Source organism: Microtus pennsylvanicus, chromosome 6 (assembly GCF_037038515.1).
Source record: "Microtus pennsylvanicus isolate mMicPen1 chromosome 6, mMicPen1.hap1, whole genome shotgun sequence".
NCBI lineage: Eukaryota > Metazoa > Chordata > Mammalia > Rodentia > Cricetidae > Microtus > Microtus pennsylvanicus.
In genome coordinates, this window is record NC_134584.1 from 15,691,069 (window position 1) to 15,715,207 (window position 24,139).

Below are 24,139 nucleotides of genomic sequence, written 5' to 3' on the forward strand. Positions count from 1 at the left end.
ATGGGCAATTGCTTCATCAGGATGCTTTTATTGAGAGACAGACAAAGTAGAAAAGATCAGGACCTTAGGGAGCATTTGGAAAGCTAGTGTGCACTGTTGCATTCCTCTGTACTGTCCGGGATACTTTGCACATCTGAGATTCTTTCTTACCCACGACGTACCAGAAGTCCTTTCCTATATCTGAGCCAAAAACAATTGTAATTGTCTTCAAATATTGCTGAATTCCCTGAGGAATCGCTCCAGATTGAGAATTGCTATTATCCACAAAACACAACTCTGAGAGTGGTCAAGAAGGACCCACACTATACACTAAAGTTAGCCAACTGAGGCAAAGCGTTACAAAAAGTTGGCTGAAAAAAAAATAGTTAACTGAATATTAAATCTCTACTGAAATAGTCCTTTTTTGTTTGGTTTAGTTTTATTTTCTGATGGAAGCTGTGTAGAATAGGCAGTTGAGGTGACTGATTGAAAGCAAGTTGCCTTCCAAGTCTCCCATCATCTCCCACCCGGGCTACGAAGGCAGATGCTAAAGAGCACAGCTAAGCAGTCACCCAGGACAGAGGAAGGCCGGGTAAGGAGCCGCCGCTGCTGTGCTTGCCAAGGTTTGTCAAGTCTGTCTGGGCTGAACAAGCTGCTCCCACTTGTGAAGGACCTGGACCTGGATGGCAACAATCACCAGCTGCTCCCTGCCAAACTCACCAGGGCTGTTGGAGCTGCCAATCAAGCAGCCAGCTCTTGGGATGGTCAGCCAGCCAATCTTGGCTGCTTTAAAACCCTTGGGGGTGCTAGGGGAGAGTCCAGTCCAGCTGTGGACACTCAAGAGACTTCAATTGTTTCTTTTCTGTTGCTGTTCTTCTTTTCTTTTCTGGCAATTACCGGGGGTTATGTTTGGAGCCCCAGACATGAAAGACAAGCTGTCCATTATTGAGTTACAGTCCCAGCCACTCAAAGGCTTCAGACGAGCCTTGGAGGCCTGGAAGGGACTCAGAGTTGGGCTGAAAGAGTTGGACAAAAAAAAAAAAAAAAAAGAGCAGGAGACTCCAGCTCAACAGCAGCCCCAGGCTACAAAAGGCTTCCAAAGAAGAGACACCAAGAGCAATGCAAGTCATCAGAGAGCAAGAGAAGGAAGAGAGCAGACACTCGGGGAGCTCATGAAACCTCAAAGGAGCACAGGGGTGGAGGTGTGCACACAGGCCAGTGCAGGACATTACACGTTCCTTTACGGCTTCCCACTTTGTTGCCTTGGAATAGCGTTTCTCCCTGAACCAGAAGCTTGCTGGCCAGAGAGTTCTTGGGGTCCCACCTGTCTCTGCCTGACAAAGCTGGTGGTAAGGCCCACACAGTCATGCCTGTCTTTTTATGTAGGTGCTGGGGATGTAGATGCTGGTCCTCATGTGTGCAGGGGAAGTGCTCTTACCCACTAAACCATAAACTCTACACTTCTTAAGATGAACCTTCTCTGAGGCTCAACTTTGAGAAGCTTATTTAAATGTAGGACATTTGTTATTTTTTAAAATCTCTCACTGGTGAAAGTAGGATCATTTTCCGTGGTTTTCTTGAAACGGTCACTAAGTTTCCTTAGATCGGCTTTTATCCAGCCCTGGTATGGAAGAGCTGAACAGACTCAAGGCCCTAAGATGGAAACAGTGTACTTCAAGTCCATTACAAAGCCAACAAGAAGCATCAGATGGAAACAATATTTACAAACAGCCCACTGATTCAAAAACAAAAACAAAAACAAAAAAACAACCAACCAAACAACCCCAGTTCCCACATGGCCTCGCAGGGGCTCTGCAGTTTACTAGAAATACACAATAAAAGCCCAGGGAAAAATGATTTTAGAGTCAGTATAACCCAAGCCTTCTGTGCATATTCCCTAGAAACATATAAAACTTTTACTATAACTATTTTATTTTAATCTTGGCTCTGAACAGAATTGCTATGTTTATCTAGCCCCCGCAGAATTCCTATGTTAACCTATCATGGACGCCTCCATCACCCAAGTAACCAGCAGGCCTGAGCTGTGGCTTCAGTTCATGACACTGCTCCTGTTCCTCCCATCCCTGGGTGGCCAATAGGTTCTTCCGAGGTCGCCTCACCTATCAGTCGGCTCTCCGTAGAGAAGCACACACGTTCTTAAAGACGTGTTGTAGGACTTTCTTTTCTTCTAGCCCCACCACGCTGGAACGTCAAAATGTTGTTGGTTGTTATTCTTTTATTCTTTTTATTCTTTTGGGTTTTCTGGGGGAGGGACACCCAGCTCCCAAATAAATCACACACGGAGGCTTATTATTACTTATAAATGCCCGGTCTTAGCTTGGCTTGTTTCTAGCCAGCTTTTCTTAAATTATCTCATCTACTTTTTGCCTCTGGGCTTTTTCCTTTCCCCACTTGGGTTTATCTTACTGTCACTCCTACTCTGTGACTGGCTGGGTGGCTGTGTGGCTGGATGGTTGGGTGGCTGGGTGGCTGGATGGTTGGGTGGCTGAATGGTTGGGTGGCTGGATGGCTGGATGGTTGGGTGGCTGGATGGTTGGGTGGCTGGATGGCTGGATGGTTGGGTGGCTGGATGGTTGGGTGGCTGGGTGGCTGGATGGGTGGGTGGCTGGATGGTTGGGTGGCTGGGTGGCTGGATGGTTGGGTGGCTGGGTGGCTGGATGGTTGGGTGGCTGGGTGGCTGAATGGCTGGCTCCTAGATTCCTCCTCTCTTTATCTTTTCATTCCTTGATCCTTCTCCTTCTTTTCCCAGATTTCTCCTTCTATTTATTCTCTCTGCCTGTCATCCCCACCTATCCTTTCTCCCACCTTGCCACTGGTGGGTCAGCTCTTTGTTAGACCAATGGGGTGTTTTAGACAGGCAAAGAATCACAGCTTCAGAGTTAAACAAATGCAACATAAAAGAATGAAACACATTTTAGGATTATTAAAACAAATGTTCCACAGCATAAACAATGGAACACACCTTAAAATAATAGTCTACTATGAAGATGACACTCTTTCAAGCCAGAGGAGTCTGAAGAATTCAGGATCCACAGAGCCAGCCCCACTCTGAGATCAGCTTATCTTACTAAACATCTCATGCTTACACCAGCTCCAAAGCCTCACAACAGGGTCTGGCAGTTGGTCGGGTGCCCGAGGGGGTTTTAAGAAACTCTGATGACATAACAGTCTGAGTTATGTGCCTGACCCCATCATTCGACGTAGATCGGAGGCACGCAACTGCTGCCTGTGCTGAGGAATAAAACGAAACGTTCTGAAATTTCCAAGATAACATGACAATAAAGACAAGCCGCATTCAACGGAAAGCCCTCTTAGCTCCTTGAAAGGACTTTTAATCTCAAAGCATACATTATCTCAAAATGCACACGGCCTGAAGCCCAGTTGGGCCAAGTTAAAACCATGTTTGTTCCCTATTGTTCTCAGGACGGATGGCTTGTGGTTTCATGTTTTTATGGTTAAAATAGTGGTGAACGGTAACTTGAGAGAAGGGCAGCTGTTCATATTATCCTATACAAATGCAGAGCACTGGATTTGCTCACCGCCCAAAATATTAAATGCCAAAACTCAAACCTCATTTCATAAGCAAGAGTACATTTATTCCACCTGATGCTCTTTCTGCTCCTCATCTCTTGAGGAAAATAAAATCATGGAGCTGGGGGTGTAGGTAAGCTCAGAGCGCCTCTCTAGCATGTATGAAGTCCTACAACGGGGCCACACACCCCAGGTGTGGCTGCACAGCTACTACACCAGCACTTGGGAGGCAGAGGCAGGACGATCAGGAGTTCAAAGTCATCCAAAGCTATACGCAAATCTGAGGCCAGCCTAGGATACACGGAATGTTGTGGGAGGGGGAGATCCTGGCTTTTAAATATTTTATAGAAAAAAGGGGTTCTCTGGCCTGTGCAAAGAGCCCTGACCACACGTGGTTTTATAACCTACCACACAGAAAGTTAACTTAGCAAGTCTGCCCCACGGCCAGAGAAAAATTGTTACAGCTGAAAAAGCTTCATCGGCGAGAGAAACAGGAGACTTTCAGTGGGGTCTCCAAGTCTGAAGGGAACTAATGCCAATTTTACAGTGTGTGCCCGGCCTTCAGGGCCTTGAAACTGAGCTTGGCACCAACTTTTGAGACGACCCCTGACTTACAAACACCTTCAGGGTCGCAGATCAGATCTTATGGCAGTCAAAACAGTATTCTGATGACCCCATTCTACCAAGACAAGTGTGTGGGAAACAGCAGGGAGGTGCCTCCTGAATTTTATCTTCTCAGGAAAATACAAGCAGCATACAGCCCTGTTTATTGAAAATTCCGAATCTTTACAACAAGCAGTGAGATCTGAGCAAAAGTCCTTGGAGGCAGAGCTTTAGTGAGAGACTTCACTACCAGTAGCTGTGACTGCTTCAAGCCAGGAAACAGGAATACACATGTACATATAAATATATATATATATATATATATATATATATATATATATATATATATATACAGACACACACACACACACCGGTAAGCAGTGTGCTGGCTAATTTGATGTCAACCAGACACAAGCTAATTTGATGTCATCAACATTGGAAAGGGGGGGCTCAATTGTGAAAAGCCTTCATAAGACTGAGCTGTACACAGCCTGCAGGACATTTTCTTAGTGACCGATAAGGGAGGTCTCAGCCCATTACGGGTGGTTCCATCCCTGGGCTGGTAGTTCTGAGTTGTTTAAGAAAGCAGGCTGAGCAAGCAAGCCATGAGGAGCAAGTCAGTAAGCAGCATCCCTCCATGGCTTGTACATCAGCTCTTGCCTCCAGGTTTCTGCCCTGTTTGTGTTTCTTCCTTGGCTCTCTTCAGTGGACCTTAATTCAGGAGACATAAGTCAAACAAACCTTTTCCTCTGGAAGTTGCCTTTGGCCATGGTGTTTTATCACAGCAAGGGTAACCCTAAGAGAGGCACTATATGACATATACAGTTGGCCCGTGTCTTCACTGGCTATTCCTGGGCATTCAGCCTATTCTAATCAGGACTACCTAAACAACAGAACTGAACAATTATTTACACAGCATTTACGGCTTACAAACAGGAGGCCGTGTACAGTTACATTCTAATACAATGCCATTGGAGTTTGAGCACCATGGATTTTGTTGTACAAGGAGATAGTCTCTCACACATCCTAAGGGACAACTGAATGCATATGAGACCTAACTGTATAGACAGACTTAAATAGAAGTCCTCATTTCCTTTACACTTGAGTGACACCAGCTCACCTACCTGCTGCTCAGACGCAAAACTCGCACACATGCACGCACACACACACAAGCAAACAAGAGCAAGTAAAAGCTCTTCATACAAATTAGGGGTGACCCAGATAGAAGATTAGTATGTGGGAAAATTCTTTGCCTTGACTTTGATGGTGAGAGCAGAATACAGGGTGTTCCCCGGGGCTCAGGGCCAATGTCTCTGCACAGTGTAATTACAAGGAGAAGGAAGCGAAATGAGGGGGTCTCAACATAGGGCGTGCGGCAAGCTGATTTAAAAACATGCGGGAAGGATGTAAGCAAGTCAAATTCCCAGGATCGGACTGAGAAACCCAGGGACAGCACCATCCCGAGAATCGGGTGGCCCTCAGCTGAGACACTGAAAAGTCTCAGGGAGCACGCTCTTGTGTGTGATTCTCTCTCCTCAAAGTTTTTCCTTTGTTTTGGCATCTGCAACAAACACAGCTCTTCTCAAAGAATTATCTAGACGCAGTAAAAAGTGGCAGTAAGGAGAAGCCTCTGCTCTGTAAGAAATTTCTAGGGATGCTGCTCCCCCAGATTCCACAGTGGGCTCCCTCATCAGCCACTCCCCCTATACAGGTGAAATGCAGGATGAGACAAAGCATCCACAGAGTCCTTGTCTGCATGTCCCCTCACAGGGCACCTCACTCACGAACTCTGACAGGATTCCCAGTGGAGCACACATTGCTAGAAGCCATTGCTCCTGGCACAGTGACAAGATCTGGGTGGAGACTGTCACCCGCATACTCTAGCTTTTCCTGCCGCGCCATTCCACCGGGTTCACGCTCTCACTGCCACCAGCACCACCCCTGACCCCAAGGAGGTTTGGATGTTTTGACGTCTTGGTTTAAAGAAAGCGCTGTCTGTCTCAATCTTCCTGTGTCACTGATCCGGGGACAGAAATGTCTTGACGCCCTTTGTCCTGCGTCCTGCAAGGTCTCGTATATGGCAAACCACCACAGTGTCCATTTATTTGCTTGACTGGCTACTCTGCGACACTGACGGCAGAGGACCCCAGTCCCAGCAGCCTGGCTCCACCGATTCACTGTATTTCATGACGCACCTGTCTCAGCTGAAGAATCTCACACTAGATATTTCTTCAATGGAAAATGATGACCACGAATTCTAGTAGAAAAATCAACTTCAGAGTATTTGGGAAAATCCAGGGCCCTCGACAAGGCTCAGTGAGTACTTGTACTCACTGAGCAAGCCTGATGACCTAAGTTCCATGCCCACATTAAGGAAGGAGGCAAGAACCAGTTCCACAGAGATGGCCTTTGACCTCCACATTTGCACACGTCTGCCAAGCCACAGTTATTATGTATGCACCACGACTAATTGTTAAACTAAAATAAACTTAATTTTAAAAGTTACTTGAAAAGTTAAAGTAAAGTCAGAAATCACATAGTTCTTTCCCAGCAACACTAATTTGGGCGTGGAGTAAGGGCAATACGATCTCTGAACAGCCATGGGATCCGAACAGAATAACAAGACAGCAGTTATCTCAGAATGGTCCTGGACACAGCAACTGACGTTAACATGTGTGTGAAGGCAGCATATAGCCAACACAAGTCCAGGACGAACTGCTGACATCTACCAAGAAAGGGGGTCAAAGGGCAGTGAGTGAAAAACGACACCCTCCCAGATTACGTACTGGCTGGTGTCAGGGACACACACTTGTAATCCCAGCAGTCGGGAGGCAGAGGAAGGAACATCAGGAGTTCAAGGTTATCCTTAGCTACTGTAGCAAGGTAGTCAAGTCAGTGTCAGCCTGGGCTACAAGAGATGGTCTCTCAAAACAAAGCAGCAAAAAGGTTACGTGCATCATAATCTCGGGTAACAAGATTACAGAGAAGATGGGAGGTTGGAGGAAAATGAGGAAGGGACGCTAAGGAGTACCTGAGGGACTGTGGGAACAGTTCCCCATGGGGACACTGTGGGCGGCGAAGCACTCACTGCATGCTGGGAGCTGTGTGTGGAAATGTGTGCACACAGGCGTGAGTCTATGAAACCAGGGAAACCCGCGTGAAGTCTCCAGCCTCCGCCAAAGTCAGTTCTGATGCTGAGCTACTGTTTTGATACTGAACTATTGTTATGTAAAAGGTTACCACCAGGGAAACAGGGTGACAGGAAAGAGGAAGGACCTCCTGTACCCTGAGTGTTTTGTAGCATAGGGCCTGAACCCAGAGCCCGGCACAGCTGAGCAAGCATTCTACCGCAAGCTACACTTCTAGCTACGTGAGCAGATTCTAAGCCTATACTTAATTATTTTTTAAAGAAACCAGAATAAAACTTCAAAACACACAAGAACAGGACCTGGGAAGCAACTTATTTAGGCGCACTGGGACTCTTGAGAAAATGTGACCCTCTCTTAGCACAGAGAACAACTGTCAGCTAATTATCCAGCCTCAGCAGTGTCTCCCTAATGCTTCAGGGAGAGGATATAGGCAAAAGAGCATTTGGTGAAGGGACCCGTGGGAGAGCCAGAAGGAGCCTGAGGCAGAGGTTCCGACTGTACAGGAATCTGATAGACGACTCAAATGTCAAGTATCGGCTGCAAATGTGGACAGGCGCTGACATCCGAGGGAGAAACCAGAGCCACACAGAATGAACGCCAGCACTGATAAAGGGGCGTTTGCGCCACGTCACCCAAAGCCACGAGAAGCCGTTAGGAAAGAAAAGAGTTGGGGAAGGCTGAGAGCACACCACTGTGTTTAATCTGTACAGAACAGAAGGAACACAGCATTGTGGGCCCTTGATGCCAGAATCCGCTGGTTGATTTCTGGAATCATCTATTGTCGCAACCACTGGGAGTTGGGGATACTGACATCCAGTGACTGAGAGGTCAATGAGACTAAAATCCTACTATGCATGGGGCAGCCCCACCCCCATCCCCTACTCCCCACCCCCATAGCAATGTCAACAGTGCCAGCTTGGAGAGACCTGAAAAGTAGTACACTTGAATACACTCAGAAATCTGAGACTGGAAACTGCTGGAGGGTGAGTGACCTAGTTGGCCCGTAGCTCTGGCCTGTACCAGAAAGTCTAAGGAAAGACAAGAGTTATCAAATCCAGTCCAGGGTTCTGGCTTGGTTTCTGGGAATTGTTAGCTCGCCATATGCACAAGGGGGTTTGAAGAACATCGCCGCTCTTATGCAATAGTAAAATGAGGGCCAGTCTCAAGGTGAGGACAATGACCGGTGTCTTCCACCTTGACCCTGCTAAGTCTCCTGCGGTCACATCTGTGGAACAAAGTGTGGGTGGAAACAGAAAGAGGCTGCAGGAAAGGACAATGGTGGCTCTGTTAGGGATGTAGGAAGTCTTAACACATTGGCTTCCGAGTCTGTGCAAAAACTTTCTGAGTTAATGGATAATGAATTTAAACACACCTAGATCTCCCAACACATACCTAGGGTGTGCTCGTTAAGTCCCCAAATTAAAACAGTAATCACAGACCAACTTGTGCCTATGGTTATCTCCAAAGACAGTACAAGGCAAAAGAAACAAAATTAAAAGAAGGCCATTTAAGTAATTCGTCAAACAGATACCCAGGAAATATATATCCTGGTTCCCGTGAAACTTTGACCTCAAAAATGAACACTAGTAACCACGCACAGATAGGGAGGAGGGCGTGTCAATCAGTAGCCTTGCTGGTAATCAAACAAGAAAAACTAAAGAGCCAGAGGAGGAAGCATAAATCAGGAGCCTGTGCTGACTTCTCCCAGCAGGCTGTGCATTGCACTCTTTCTGATGGGAAGCTACAAAGCGCCCCCCCCCCCATCCACTCACAAATACATCAGCAGTGGCTCATCTGTGCCTCCTACAAGGTGAGCTAACACTTTCCATCAAGCTTATGCAGTCTGAGCATCCAAGTAAACTCATGTAAACCCTTTGATCACACATCCACGCCTGCACAGCTTCATCTTGAAGAAATAATCAGACAAGCGTGCGGTGAGCTAGGTACCAGAAAGGGTTCTGGTGCTGCTAGGGCAGAAAACAATTAGCAACATCCTAAAAGCGCCGCGGGATTGGTACATACGTCAGATGAGTGGCAGCGTTACTACACTCAGACCTGACACCCAGAGGTGTCTTCCTGCACTGTGGACTCCTGAGTGCTGGGCAGACCATGAAAACAATATCAAAGAAATGCAAATCTTGGTCTTCGCTAGGAAATAATATGAACTTTGACTCTGCGCTAATAGCAGTTACTTTGAGTGTAGTCTCACTGACGATATTATGAAACCTTCCCAAAAACTCACAATAGAATTTAGTCATTCTATTTTGTCTCTTTTTTAAATAATTTAAAACAAAATTTTACCTCTGTAAAGAAGGCATTATGTATGAAACACACAAAAAAAGTGTTTGTTTGTGTTTAAGATACTTTAAAAATCAGAACAAAGGGGAAAACAAAAACAATTGCATGGGCCTACAATACGGCTCAGTGGGTAAAGGTGCCTGCTGCCAAGTTTGTGTCCACCTGAGTTCAATCCCTGGGACCTACATGGTGAAAAGAGAATCAACTTCTACACATTGGCCTGACCCTCTATGTATGTGCTGTGGTACATCAGCGCTCAGGCCAGCAAACGCAAATAAAGAAAATGCTTTAGGAGGCCGAGAGATGGTGCAGCAGTTAAGAGGGATTGCTGCACCCCTGGCAGAGTTGAGTGCGGTCCCCAGCACCTCTGTGGAGTGGCTCACAACCAACCATAATTCCAGCTCCAGGGGACCCAGTGCCTTCTTCTGGCCTCTGTGAGCATCCACATACATATATGTCACGTACGTAGAGACACACGCCATGCAGAAAACTAAAAGAAACGTGGGAGGCAGAACACACTGGTATAAAGGGTCAGTAATGGAACAGGAAGTTAGTTAAACTGGGGTGAGGAAGTACAAGGCAGAGTAGAGGGGGAGAGGGGATGGGATAATAACACCAAAGACCCTTTAAAAATGATACATGCAAAGCCGCTACTGTAGAAGTTTCACATATGTGCACAGAGTTTAAATGGAGTTCTAAAGCAGGGCAATTATGTCCCCGCCAGACATTAGAGCAGCGGTTCTCAACCTGTGGGTCAGACCCATCCACAGGGGTCGCATATCGGTTATCTACATTACAATTTATAACAGTAGTAACATTACTGCTATGAAGTACCAAGGAAATAATTTTATGGCTGGGGTCACCACAACATGAGGAACTGTATTAAAGGGTCGCAGCGTTAGAAAGGTTGAGAGCCACTGCACCAGCCCCTAACAAATCAAAAGCCCAGGGTCAGATATAAGCTGGAGCTTATTTCTGGAGCTGCTGACCAGTGAGGCCCCATTGGCCCCCCAAACATTACAGCCCTCGCCACTGCTCTTGGTGGCTCTCCAGGACTTGACAGTGAGAACCTATTGCTGAAGACATCACATGCTTTCTGGCCAACCAAGCTGGTACAAGAGCTGGGAGCTTTTCATACTGGCTATCACAGTACTGTACTGGTGCTACACAAGCCACTGGAGAGGGAAAATAATCACCAATCTCACACAAACTACAGCAGTGACTGGCCTGGAACCCAGGCCCACCAGTGCGACAACGGCATAAACAACATGGGAACAAGCAACTTCCTTTTTTTCTCTTTTGAAGTTTTATTTTGTGTGTACGGGTCTGCATGTATCCATTTGCACCACGCGTGTGTAGTGCCCACTGAGGCCAGAATATGACATTGGATTGCCTACAATTAGAGTTACAGATGGCTGTGAACTGCTGTGTAGGGTGCTAGGAATTGAACCCTGGTCCTCTTTAAGAGCAGCCAGTGATCTTAACCACTGAGCCATCTCTCCAGCCCTACCAGCCACTTTCTAATTGTAGCTAAGTCCCACTCCACAGGACGAAACCCATACCTAGCCCCATTAACAGGCTAGGGAACTATGACTGGACAGGTCATAGGCCCTAGGGGAGAGCCTTACACTATTATGCTGTAAATGGAATGGTATTAGACTGACTCCTAATGACTTACCATTATACCCACAGATCAATGCATCCCTCAACGCTCGTCTAATAAGCTTCTATTTGCAGTAGCTGCTGATTAACACTGATTAACACAGAGGCCCACTACTGGCCACGGCGCCCTCAAGGGAACATAGATACTGCACCCGGCTCCCAAGGCTCAGGATTCATTGCAGAAGAGGGGGTTGAAAGAGAGCAGGAGCCTGAGGCAGTGGATGACTGCAAGAAAACATTATCTCCTGGACACATGGGGGTAGCTGCGCAGATGAATAGCAATTACAACAGTGCGTTCAAAACTTGCGTAAGCCCAAGCCGGATCAAATCCCACCCCTAGACATGGAGCTATTGGCAACTGTTAGCTTCTGGGAGAATGAGAGACAGTTTTCTCAAAGAGAGTTGACTCTGGTAAATCAATCACACTCCTGTCGAAGACCATAGCCAAAAGTATCATCTGGGCAACACAAAATTGATCTTGAAGGATCAAAATGGGGAAAAAAAAAAGACCCAAAGTTGGGTGTGTAGGGAAGTGGGGAGTGAATTAAGGATGAGGGATGGGAGGTGAAGGTTATGGATGTGTGAAACTCTGAAAGAACTATAAGAAGCATTTTAAATGTCCTAAAAACCCTGTCTCAAAGAAACCAAAAATAAATAAACAAATAAAATTAAAAATTGTTTTAAAAATTTAAATGTATATGACTAGAAACAAAACGACTCTCAAAAGTGTAATCTTCCAAACATAATCTTGTCTACACTATTATCTGAGCTATGCGCATCAAGTCGTGGACTCAGCTCTAAACAGACTTTCTTCTTAGCTTCTGTCTTCAGTTTTCTTTACAGCATGAAAAGTATGGAAACCATGTAAAAAGTTCTTGCTCTGGGCTGTGTAGAGTGTTTGCCAAGTAAGCACTATGTCCTGGGTTCTCCCTCAGGGTAGCAGAAGGCCTGGGGGCACAAATGGGCTTGCTTTAAGAAATGGTGAAAATTCACAATACGGCTCTATTGGTTATGACATATATAATTAGATTAAAATATTTTGAAGTCCCCCTGAGCAATCAGTAAATCTATCACTCACAAGCCCATTCACACTTCAACCTAAGAACTGTTGTATGAACTCTGTGACAGCATCAATAACTAATGCCCTGGCCCAGCAAAGCAAGCCTCCTCTAGACTGACATCCACAAAAGAACTTTCTGGGGATTCAGCTCAGTTGGCAGGAAGTATAGTACTTGGTGGCTCAGTGCTAGAAGTACTGAGCTAGACCTCCAGTACTGTGTGTATACTGGATGTGGTGATATTGTGGTTACAGCCCTGGAATCCCAGCATTGAGGAGAAAAAGGCAAAGTTCAAGGCTAACCTCACCTAATAGCAAGGCTAACCAAGCTACAAAGCAAGTCAGCAGGGGCTACTCCAAGATCCTATCTCAAAGAGGAAGGAAGGGGCAGACAGGTGCTGGAGAGATGGCTGAGCAGTTAAGCAGGAAGCTCAGCCATTGGCTGCTCTTCTTGAGGAGGGGGGTTCTATTGCCAGCACCCACGTGGTGGTTTACTACTGTAGGCCTGTAACTCCACTTCAAGGGGGATCCAACACCCTCTTCTGGCCCCTGGGAGTACTGCACACAGGCTGTGCCCAGACATAGATACAGGCAAAGCACCTATACACATGAAATCAAACTTTTAAAAAGCATGTACTGAGGCAGAGGTTGCAAGTTTGTCCTTTCCTCAGCATAAATCTCCACAGGCCTGGGGCCTCTGCCACCAGAACACTCCAGCACCTTCCCTGTAACTCTCAGGTCAGGTGGTACGGTGTCATGTGACATGAAAAGTCGGTGTTGAACAGCAGATTCTAACTGGAGGCCCAGGGGACATATTTTCAAAACAGCTCTTAGCAAGAAGCATGTTGTTTTATGCAAGGAGTACTCTGAGAAACCTCCCCGCTGGGGGTTCTGCAGAGGGTCCAGCTATAAGGGAATGGGGGCTGCTGTGAAGAAACACCAAGAACTTAGTCAGCATCATCCTTTCACGAGAGAAAATGGCATCTCAACAGTCACTCCGGTACTGTGGGAGAATTCTCTTGTACACTGTAAAAGATTTGTCAATCTTTAATAAAACACTGATTGGCTTAATAAAACACTGATTGGCCAGTAGCCAGGCAGGAAGTATAGGTGGGATAACCAGACTAGGAGAATTCTAGAAGACAAAAGGTAGAGACGCAGTCACCAGTCAGATGCACAGGAAGCAAGATGAGAATGCCTCACTGAGAAAAGGTACCAAGCCACGTGGCTAAAAACAGATAAGAATTATGGGTTAATTTAAGTTGTAAGAGCTAAATAGTAATAAGCCTGAGCTAAGAAGCCAAGCAGTTTATAATTAATATAAGCCTCTGTGTGTTTCTTTGGGACTGAACAGCTGCAGGACTGGGTGGGACAGAAACTTCAGTCTCCACTCCGGAAACTATCAGAAGCCACAAAACAAAGGAACTTGCCTTTCCTTTTAATAAACCAGGCCCTTCTGAAATGCCTAGGAACCCAGTGCCTAACATGACGTCGCAGCTCTCCTGAGGCTGAGATGCTTTCAGAAACTGCCTTTTAAAGGACACAGATGCACTTGTCCTCCCTATGTAAAAAGCAAGGCAAATAAAAAACACTGCCATGTTGAGAGGCTGATTAACATTCTCCACAGAGCCTCGATGTCTCTAAGGTGAGAACCACTTGCTACTCAACTCAGAAATGACTTAGTAACAGCCGAGGAAAGATAAGGCAAGCTTACAAAAAATGACAAAGGGACCAAGGGACAGAAAAGGTGGGTGCGTAAGGCTTTCTATATCTTTGGAAGGACTGATTCTGAATTCATACAGTAATGTGTCCATTCTCTAGCTGCGTGACACTGGGCTAGTTGCTCAACCTCTCTCTTTGCCTCATTTCTTCATCCATGGGGTACACACAACTCACGAGTCGTATTCATAGGGTCATATGAACTAAACAAGCATGCAAATAACAACTCAACAACACGCCTGGCACACAGTACCCCCCTTTAGTATTATCTTCAAAGAACTGTAAAATGTTAGAAACATCTCCCCTCATCTCTCTCTTTGACCTAAAACAAAACAAAAATATTTTATTTGTTTTTAATTTGCTCTTTGAATGAAACTATCTGCTATTCCAAGGTCAACCCCCACCCTTGAGGACTTTCTTTTCTACGTACATGAGCAGCAGAATTTATTTATATGTAAGATCTCTAACCTCTCGTGGGTTCAGTTTGCTCATTTGAGCAGAGGGAAGTCATATAAAGTACACAAAACCACCAGTTAACAAATTCCTCCAAAGACCAAGAAGAGAGAAAGCAAGCTCGGGGGAGACAGTGGGGAGCTGACTGTGATCGTGACCCGCTGGAGTGGGCAGGCAGGACAGTCAATCTTTTCACACAGCAGCAAGCAGAAGGTAAGAGCTGCAGGGCTCTTAGGTAAGATGTAGAAGGGAAGATGCAGGGCTGCATCCAGGGCAGCAAGCAGAAGGTTAAGAACTCAATGTGGTAGAAGAGGGACACAAGATGCGAAGGCATGACCACTACCTGGAGACCTGCACCTCACCCTCGATGGGCTGTAAGAACAGGCTGACATCTAGATGGAACTCTGGAAGCACAGAATTTCCAAGAACTTCCCAGGTTTAAAGGGGGGAGGGGGACCAAATCAAATCAATGCAATCAGACCAGGAAACAATCTGGGTCACATCTCTCAGCCCTTCCTTGCAACCATGTGTACCTGGATTTATTCACCACCAGGGGCCTCTTCCTTCTCCTCCTTTTTTCTCCTCTTCCTCCTCCACACAGGTATCTCATGCATTGAGCTGACCTCAAACTTCCTATAAAGTCAAGGATGACCTCAGGCTTCTGATTTTGCTGTCTGCACCTCCTAAGTGGACTGCGGGCATAAGTCACTACTTCCTGTTTCAAGTGTCCTGGGCACCTAACTCAGGCTCCATCCTCAGCATCTTTGTTGACTTCTAAGTGTAGCTCTGATCACTGACCTTTAAATACCCACCACCTACCACCTGTAGAGCTTGGTAAATCTTACCTCCTATTTGCCTAACAACCAAGCAAGGCAGACACTAGAACACCCACCTACTATCAGTCAAAGCCGGGAAAGGCATGCTAACCACAGGGATCTTACAAGTGCTTTGATCCTATGGATGGTGCAGGCTGGGTGGATGCTAGGAATGCAAGGCGTCCACTTGCCTCTACAAGGCCCTTGCACAGCTGGGGAAACAGTACCATGCCTCACGCAGACTTCATCAGGGACTTACTCTTCCAAGCCCCCTGCAAATTCGTAACATGAAAATATGTATCGGTCCTCTGAAGCCACAGTTTTGAAATGCCTTTAATAAGGTACTACCACCCTACTGGCCACAAGAGCGGATGAACACGGTCAAGGTTTGCATGCTCACAGGTGAAGCCATGGAAAGAGGTCAGAGCTGGGCAAGCAAACAATGCCCTTTCTCTCCAGGACTCTGGTTAAACGCTGAAGGCCTGGCACAGACCAGCTTCTGCCTGATTTTGAGAGGTATAAGATCAGGCCGTGTGATGTGGGGGAGGCGGGCTTTCGTGGCCTCCCCTGGACAGAAGCTCAGTACTCTGGGCTAGAACAACTGTCCGCTTGCAGCTGTTCCTACAGCTTTGCTGTCCCGGATATGGGGTGGGGGAGACTTGACAATAGAAATTCTTCTGGACTGGGCAGACAAGGCAAGGGACTATAACCCCATTGGAAAACACGTTAAAGGGGACCCAGCCAGTGCCACCAATAGATGTTGTAGCTCTCAAGATCTGGCAGGACAAAGGTCCTCAGCACCTCTCCTGCACACATTAGGAACTGATGAGGTGTGGAGAAGATGACAGAAAATATCAATGTGTCAATTTTCTTGTCACAGGAAATGTGGCTGGTTCACACACACACAGGCTCCACTAGTCAGAAGGGAGGAAGAAAGAAGCTTGGTGGGGTCTATTTCTAGTTTAAAATGTTTTCTGAATAACTTCAGGTAACAACTGAAACCATGGTGTTTCATGTTTCCCAAGTTATGCAGGAGCGTGTATATGTATGTGTAAGTGTGTGTGTGCGAGCTGTGTATGATGTGTATGTATGTGTGGTATATGTGTGTGCTGTGTGGGTGGTATGTGCATATGGTATATGTGTATGTTGTGTGTGTATACATGTGCTGTGTGTTTGTGTGTGATATGTGTGTGCTGTGTATGTGGTGTGTATGGTACATGTGAGTGCTGTATGTGTGGCATGGTACATGTATGGTATATGTGTATGCTGTGTGTGAATATGTGTGTGCGCTGTGTTGGGTACATGTGAGTGTGTGTACCCAACAGTGTACATGCTGTGTGTGTGTGTGTGTGTGTGTGTGGTGTTGAAGCTCAAACTCAGTGCCTCCACCACTAAACTACACCTCTAGTCCTCCTCTGAACAGCATTGAGCTAAACCTCTTCCAAGTCACATCGAACCAGCCTATAAGAAATAGGGTTATCTAGCATATTTTCATTAACAAGCTGTCTCTTGAAGCATTAATATCTGCTTTCTATATTTAAATTTATGGGCATGCAGCTTCTACATATTTATTATGAAAAATCAATGTGGCCATTTATATCTTGCTGTTAATCCAAACAAGGGCTTGCTCTTGTACAGCCTATGCCACACCTATGCCTAAAATAAAAAGAGGAGGTCAGCTCTTCTGGAAATGCTTGGTGCCCTGCTGTATTCCAGGCAGCCTCTTGGTTCTAACGACGGGAACACGGAGCCCACAGCGAACCTCAAAAATGTTGTATAAGAGTCTTGTCATTTTACAACTGGACCTTTGCTATTTACTGTTTAGGGAGGTCATTGTTGTTGCTGTTTGGTTGACTGGTTTGTTATGTGTGTTTATTTTATTGTACATAATTGCTTCTGGCCATAGACATACCTAAATTTAATTTCTCCCTGAACTCAACTTTTCAGTAACTTTGCAAGAAACGCTGGAAAAGCAAGCTCCTTTGCGTGAGCACACACAATTAACTCAAGAGAAGCCATAAAAACTTAATGAAGGCCATGAAGAAACTGAAACCTGACTGGGGAGTTGGGCACGGTCCCTTCCGCCAATCCTGGAGCGAATTTTGAAGGCAGCAGTATCAGCTGATTGGCACAAGCCTGCAGCTTCCCTGGCTGCCACTGGCCCCTAGCAGGAGGCCTGCTCCCAGTTAGAGCAGGCAAGTGCAGACAAGAAACACACACAGGAATGAGGGCCGGGAGGCAACTGCTTCACTCAGGGCAGCTCGGCCGGGTGTAGCTCTGCGACTGTAGGCCTGCAGTAACAGCTGCATACATTCTGGGACGTCACCGTCATCATTGAGAGGGAGGGAGACTACTAGCACTGGCGGAGCGAAGGCCAGAGAAGCTGTTCTCTTTTGCTATGAATGCAGAGAGCCCCTCCAGCACAGAGGTGCCTGGCCCACAATGTCATAGGAACCCAGTTTGCAGAGACCTAGTCCAGGTCTGAGCAGCAGCAGGGATTCGGAAGCGCTTCCTACTTCCTTGTTGTCTGCCTCACACAGTTTATTTTTTAGCTGTTAGCATGAACTTCAAATTGTTGGCTAACAAGCAACAAGTCATTATCATTATCTCTAAATCACAGAGAAAAACTTAGTGAAGAACTGAACACTCCTCAGAGAGGAGGAGACCCTATAAGCTGACTGCCTTTGGACACTGTATTTCTGTGCCTTCTAGTCTCACGGGATAAGGAACACCTTCACCCAACAGTTAACAAAATGGTGTTCGAAGACATTAAAGCAAAAGGGTGTGTGTTGGGAGTGTGTCTCCAATCACGACACAATTGTTTAGCTTTTTTTTTTTTACTGCCCCGCTGCTTTATGTGTGGGGCAGAATGCTGACGGCTAACCAGAAATCACCAGAATAACATAAACACACTGGCAGATTAAAAAAAAAAAAACTTCCAGAAATACCAGCCATCAGCAGGGAAGAGAAAGAGTTGTCGATCTGGTAATACATTCTTCAAATAAGGTTCTTCACTAGAAACAGGAAAAATGAAACAGGTAACCCGTAAAAAACAAAAGAAAAGAAAAAACAACTTCACTGTTATTTCCAAGATCACTCCGAGACATGGAGATCTCCTCCCAAAGAACCAACATATAGAAGAAGCCCCTGGAGTTACTTAAAGGCCAGGATGCAGGAGCTGATAGGGCATGTTATCATGAAGTTCCCACCACTTGCACTAGGGGGCAGAATTCTACCCCAAGGGGAGACCTTGAACTTCGCAGGTCTTCAGGCTTAAGGAGCCCTGTCAGCACTCGACAACTATTTACAAATTTTCCAAAAGACACCAAGTTAAGAACTATTTGCCCTAGACACAGAACTTCAGTTTTCTTACAGATAAAAGTCCAACCTAGCGGTCATTTACTGCTCAAATGTGCCAGTGACTTCCGACAGGCATGAAACAATAGCGCAGGAATTGGGAAAAGCTATGGGGTCACAATTTTCAATATAGTTCTTTTCTTCCTAAGTGATTAATGATTAATTTCCTTTCCAGGCTGCCTTTTCAGGGTGACAGAGACAACCACTTTGGAAAAAGTCAATTCGACCATTACACAATACATCACTGTGGCTATTCTAAGTGGCTGCCTGAGAATACAGTAAGTGAACGTCAGACCTTGAAACACTATAGCCAATTAAGTCTGATAAAGCAAGTTAGCTAACGCGGAGGGAAATTCTCACTACTCTGATTTGCTGGAAGATTCTAAGACTGTCCCGGATTCACAAAACATCGCCCTAGCTTTCAGCGAAAATCACATCAGTCCCCCTTAAGTCAGCTAAGTTTACTCTGAGCCACTTCAAACCTCTAAACTTAAACAGAATTTATTAAATAAACACAACCAAGAAAGGAATCGGTGCCAAGAAACCAGAGCGGCTCTCCATCCCAGGGGGAAAGGGAACTTTCAAGTCGCGTTTCAAGTAACTGTGGTGTTCCGCCCTCAAAGACCCTAAAACGGGCATCTGTTTCATCTTTTAAAATAACCTTTGTTTGCCCTAAACGAATTTTTATTTAAACTTGAATTCAAGATCTGCCAAAGAATGGCATTAAATACGTGCTCCGGAATTATCCTCAAGCCCTCCTATCCGAGCGCCGCTGGGTAGAGCGCGGACTTGAAGGCCCAACGAGGCAGGGCAAGCAGTGATTGGACTCTGCCGGCCCGGCTCGCACTTCGTTAGCCCGCTGCTCTGGAAGCCACTGGCCCCTGCACAGGAAGCCCGCACGTTCGGCAAAGGAAGTTCCAGACCTTTCTTGGAGAAAGGCATGTCCCGGTTGCGCCTTTTACCGCGTTTCCTGGCACCCGGGCCGCCCGGCCCTCAGCTCTCCCCCGCCCGGCGCCCGAGGACTCACCTGGCGCGGAGTGTCAGCTAGCCACCCACGCCCGGGGACATGCGAGAGCAGGACAAACCCCAACCTGCCTAGGCTTACTCATCCGAGACTCGGGGCCGGCGGAGGGAGTGGGGTTTCAGGAGACTCCCACAAAGTTTCCCCTCCCCGGGACGCGCAGGCGCCGGGGCGCGCGCGGTGTGCCGGTCCGGGTGCCGGTCTCCGCCAGGTCCTGCCCGCCACTCACCTCAGGGAAGAAGCTGTCCATTGTTTCGGCGCCCGCACCTTCTTCTCAGGCGGCGCGGCTGCAGTCGCGGAAGTCAGCGCAGCGCGGCGTGGCGCGGCGGCAGGTCCAGGGAAGCCACGCGTGTCACGGCGCGCCTCGGGGCGACTCCAGCCCGCGGAGCCGCCGCGCTGCCATACCCCGGTCGCCGCTGCTTCTCCGCACCTTTTGTCCGCCTCTCGGACCTCCTCCGTCCCAACCGCAGCCTTTGTCTCTTCTTCCTCCAAGTTCCTCACTTCTGGCCGAAGTGCTCGCGGGCAGAGAACAGCTGTTGGCACATTCTTCCCGGGCTGGGGGAGGGCGGCCAGGGGCTGGCGACGCGCCTGCCTCCTTCTGCGCTCCGCCGGGGGCGCTCGGTCCGAGCGGGGGACTGCGGTTCACCAGCGCGCCAACAACAGTGAGCACTCCGGCCCCAGGCGCAGCCGGCTCTCGCCAGCCGCCTGCTCTCGCTTACCCCGGGGCTCCGCCCGCCCCGCCCCGCCCAAGAACCACGCCTCCACGAGAAGGGCCACGCCTACTCCAGGACCGGCCCCGCCCCCGAGAGCTCCTCAACCTTCAGGGGTAGTCTGGTCTCAAATATATCCAGACCACGCCCACTCGGGTGCCTAGACACGCCCATTGTAGCCCCGCCCGCAGCCTGCTCAGGCTTCCCACACGCCGCTCCCAGTCCCAGCTACCAACCAGACCACGCCCACAGGACGCCCGACCACGCCCCCAAGGGCTCCGCCTTCAGCTTTACTTGTGTGCTGTAGCCGCGAGGGCCGGAGCTACCCACCTAGACCTCCACTGAATCCTCGGCTGCCATGCGCTTCTCCTGGGTCTTCTTGCCACCTGCCTAGGAGCCATTAGAGGATTTGACTCTTCCCTTGGCCATAGAGACTAGATAGTTACAGGGGATGGGAGAGGGGCCCCGGGACGGTGACTGTTAGGCGCTCCAGGAACCTGCTCTATGCCTATCTCATCAATTCGGCTCTGCCGGTGAGCGATCGCTGGACAGGAAGCGGAAAACGGGAGACGAATCCGAACTTCTGGAAGTTGCCTTTCCGTATCGACTTTCCCTGCTCTAAGTCGCGTTAGAAGTTTTCGTGATAGCCGTCGGGAAATGTTTTGTACACTGGAACGGGACGTGCCCTATAGCTCCTTAAAAATTCAGCCCTGGACGTAAAGAAAACAGCAGATGGAAGAAGTCCTGGTTCCCACCGAGGTAACTCCTCTAGCTTTAGTGTGGCCAGGAGTCTGGGGATCTGTAGCACAGACTGGGGTTCCTAAGAATCTGCTTTCCTAGCAAGAATCCAGTTGGCCCTCCAAAAGTGGTGCTTGGCCCAGTGCAGAAAGAACTCCCGACAGCTCGGAGGGAGTTTCCTTCTGAAGCAGTTTAGCAGGGCCAGGCCATCCAAGCACGGGATCCACGAACCCTTTGAACCGACCGGCTGGTGATGCTAGACTCAGGAGCCCAGCGGCGGATTGGCAACTGGCAAACTGGAAACAGCAGTGAACTGGTCTGCGCGGTTCTAGGGACTTGCTAACTGCTGGCAGCTCGTGAAGACTCCTTCCAGGGGAGACTTTCTGGGAAATGACACAGCCCTCCCCAGCCCAAGCTGCACCCTACCTGGTTAGGTTCCCGCTTCTCGGGGTTTATTCCAGATGTTGGAAGACCAGTCTCATTATGACTTTTTCTTGGTGTCCTATCCACCTGCAATTGGAAGAGCGGAAGCTTCTGGAGAGAGGGTATTGTGCTCAACGACCGAGTGAAATAACTGAAGAAACGAACCCTCTTGTAATCCTCGTTTGAAAGGGTTAAGCGTCTTTGTAACACAAAACAGTTTCACTAGCGTTAGTACTCTTACTCCCATCTCAGCGCTTTGAAGGAAGAGTCAAGCTATAAACTGATTAATACATGTCCTGTGCTGTGTGATTGGTTTCTTCCACGGGCTTACACCAGGAAGAAGGAAAGTTAAGATGGAGCCAGGATAAGTAGCAGCAGTTCTCCACACCAACCAAAGCACTTGGTCAAAGGAGTTCTGCCACACCAACTGCGTTCAGACAGTGCAGCTGAACAATTTAGTCATTATGGTATTAATCTGCACACATTTCTGCAAGAGAAATGATTTAGAGTACTTGTTGGAGTGTGTGGGTGTGGCTTAGTTCCCAGCATCAGTCCTGCTCCAGACTTGTTGGGCAACCTTGGCCTTTCAGAAGTCACCATCCAAGCCACTACTGGCTACTCACCTGAAACAGAAGTGCTAAGCTAATACAACTGCTGGCAATAGAGGAGCCTGAGGCTACTCTGGAGCATGGGCAGTCCTAGAACTCACTATACAGACCAGACTGGCTTCAAAATCAAAGAACTGTTTGCCTCTGCCTTCCTAGTACTGGGACCAAAGGCATGAGGAACCATGCTCAGTTCATAGCTTGAACTCTTATACAAAGTATTGGTATTGCTTGTCACTTAAGAAGATATGGTTAATAACTGCACCAGATCCCATTTAGGAAGTTGAATTTATGTAATCATTTTCTTTCCTTTAAAAAATGTTTAACACCTTATGCAAACACCCTAGGGCAACGTTATATAAGAGAAAGAAAACAAACCAGACAAAAGCCTGGCCCTGAATCCCTGAAGTAGAGTGGGTGCCTGGGAATCTGCATTTTATTAAACTCACAGGCAGCCTACTCAAGGCTTGGGGATCCTTGCAGGGTCTGTCAGATTTTCTGTCTGTATGCACATTCTCAAGAAGGTAGAAAGATAAACCTTAGCAGTAAGACTGTTTGCAGAACAAACAGCCAAGTTATTCCAAGCATTCCTGTAGGCCACGCAACCTCTAAGCCTTGCGGACGGAAGAGGTTCCTTGGGAGCCCGTGTTAAACTCCCAAGGTCTCCAGCAAGACTAATAAAGAAAGGAAAGCACTTTTAAATCAATAGATTTCTAAGAATATCTACTCTTGCTACTTTTTCTGTTTGGTTGGTTGGTTTTTAATCTGAGTTGTTAAACTTCCCCTTGGGGCTGTGCTACCGAAGGTCAAAAGCTAAAGGTCAAAGCCTGTCTCTGTCAAGTGACAGTCACAAGGACATTAAGTTGGAGACAAGCTTTGTTCTCAGCTCTCCTACACAGAAATCAAAGATATTATATCAAGCTAATAAGGTGTAAAATGAAACACCTCAAAGGCAAAAATGAAGCTTTCTTACTTATTGGTAAATAATTAATCCACAGCTGGAAAAAAATATTTGACTAACCACTGGATCATTTTCCCTAGCTCAAGCTATATGTGTCTATGTATGAGTTGAGTAATATAATCTTGCCCTGTTTGTTCTCCACTGTGTGTTTGCTTATTTTCAATTGAGAGGTGTTGTCTTAATTCCCTTTATAAATTCAAATGGAATTCTCTGCTGTTGTTAGCTTTCTCGCTGCTGATACTTATCTTGATGGGTGTGCAGGTGGAGTGTTTCCACTATCTTTATTTTTATTAAATACCCAGCGTTTAATTGCGCCACGGTAATGCTTTAATTACTAGTTAGAGAAAGGGAAAGTTCTGCAGGGGTTTTTCACACAAATTAGAAGTTAATAGCTGACACAATTTAAAACTCTTTTCATGCTTTGACGAAATAGGAGACCATCCTTTCGGTTCACTTACAGAATGGAGCCCTTAAATTTTCAATGGATTTTGTCTCTTTAAAAAAAATAATTAAAAATGAAAGGGGTTTATAACATTAAAGTTCTTGATGTGTAAAATGTTTTGTCTTCATATATGTCTGTACATCATGTGTGTGCCTGGTGCCTGAGGATTCCATTTTCGTGCCTGGTCTGGTCCTGTTGAGTATCATACATCATATGATAACCTTGGAAAGTTTGCATTGTTTTCTCCTTGATTCTCTTCTGCCTGTACGTCTCCTCCTTCTTCTATTACTCCAAAATGGCCGCAGGCTGCCTTTCCGAAGTCTGTCACCTCTCACCGCCGTTATCATTCACACACAGTCACCTTTTCCAGACCTGAAGCTCTCACTTGTTCCTTTCTTCTACTTTCAGTCTTTGCCACAAACACAATTGTGTCTACTCTGGAAAGATTTGTTCATAACCCAATTATTCCCTGAACCGCTACTAGACTGTCTCTCTTCACATTCCCTGCTATGGTTTGCATATGGTTAGTTCTTCCCAAAGGTTCCTGTGTTGGAGGCTGGGGCCATAATGGAATGGTATTGAAGAGTGGTAGAGC

The 24,139-nt window shown here is 47.0% G+C and overlaps 1 protein-coding gene and 1 long non-coding RNA gene across 2 annotated transcripts in view; both read right to left on the reverse strand.

The window, feature by feature from the left end:
* Positions 1–20,044, reverse strand: part of Myo10 (myosin X) — a 198,946-nt gene extending 178,902 nt beyond the window's left edge. Inside the window, exon 1 of the mRNA XM_075975824.1 lies at positions 19,895–20,044. Coding sequence (XP_075831939.1) covers positions 19,895–19,915 — 21 coding nt within the window. The 5' untranslated portion in view covers positions 19,916–20,044. The remainder of the gene's footprint in view (positions 1–19,894) is intronic.
* A 692-nt stretch (positions 20,045–20,736) lies between these two features.
* LOC142851788 (uncharacterized) lies at positions 20,737–21,774 on the reverse strand. The gene is made up of 3 exons (XR_012910869.1): positions 21,702–21,774; positions 21,540–21,623; positions 20,737–20,761 (listed from the first exon to the last, which is right to left on the reverse strand). It is a non-coding gene; the product is annotated as an uncharacterized LOC142851788 (long non-coding RNA).
* Positions 21,775–24,139: the final 2,365 nt, after the last annotated feature.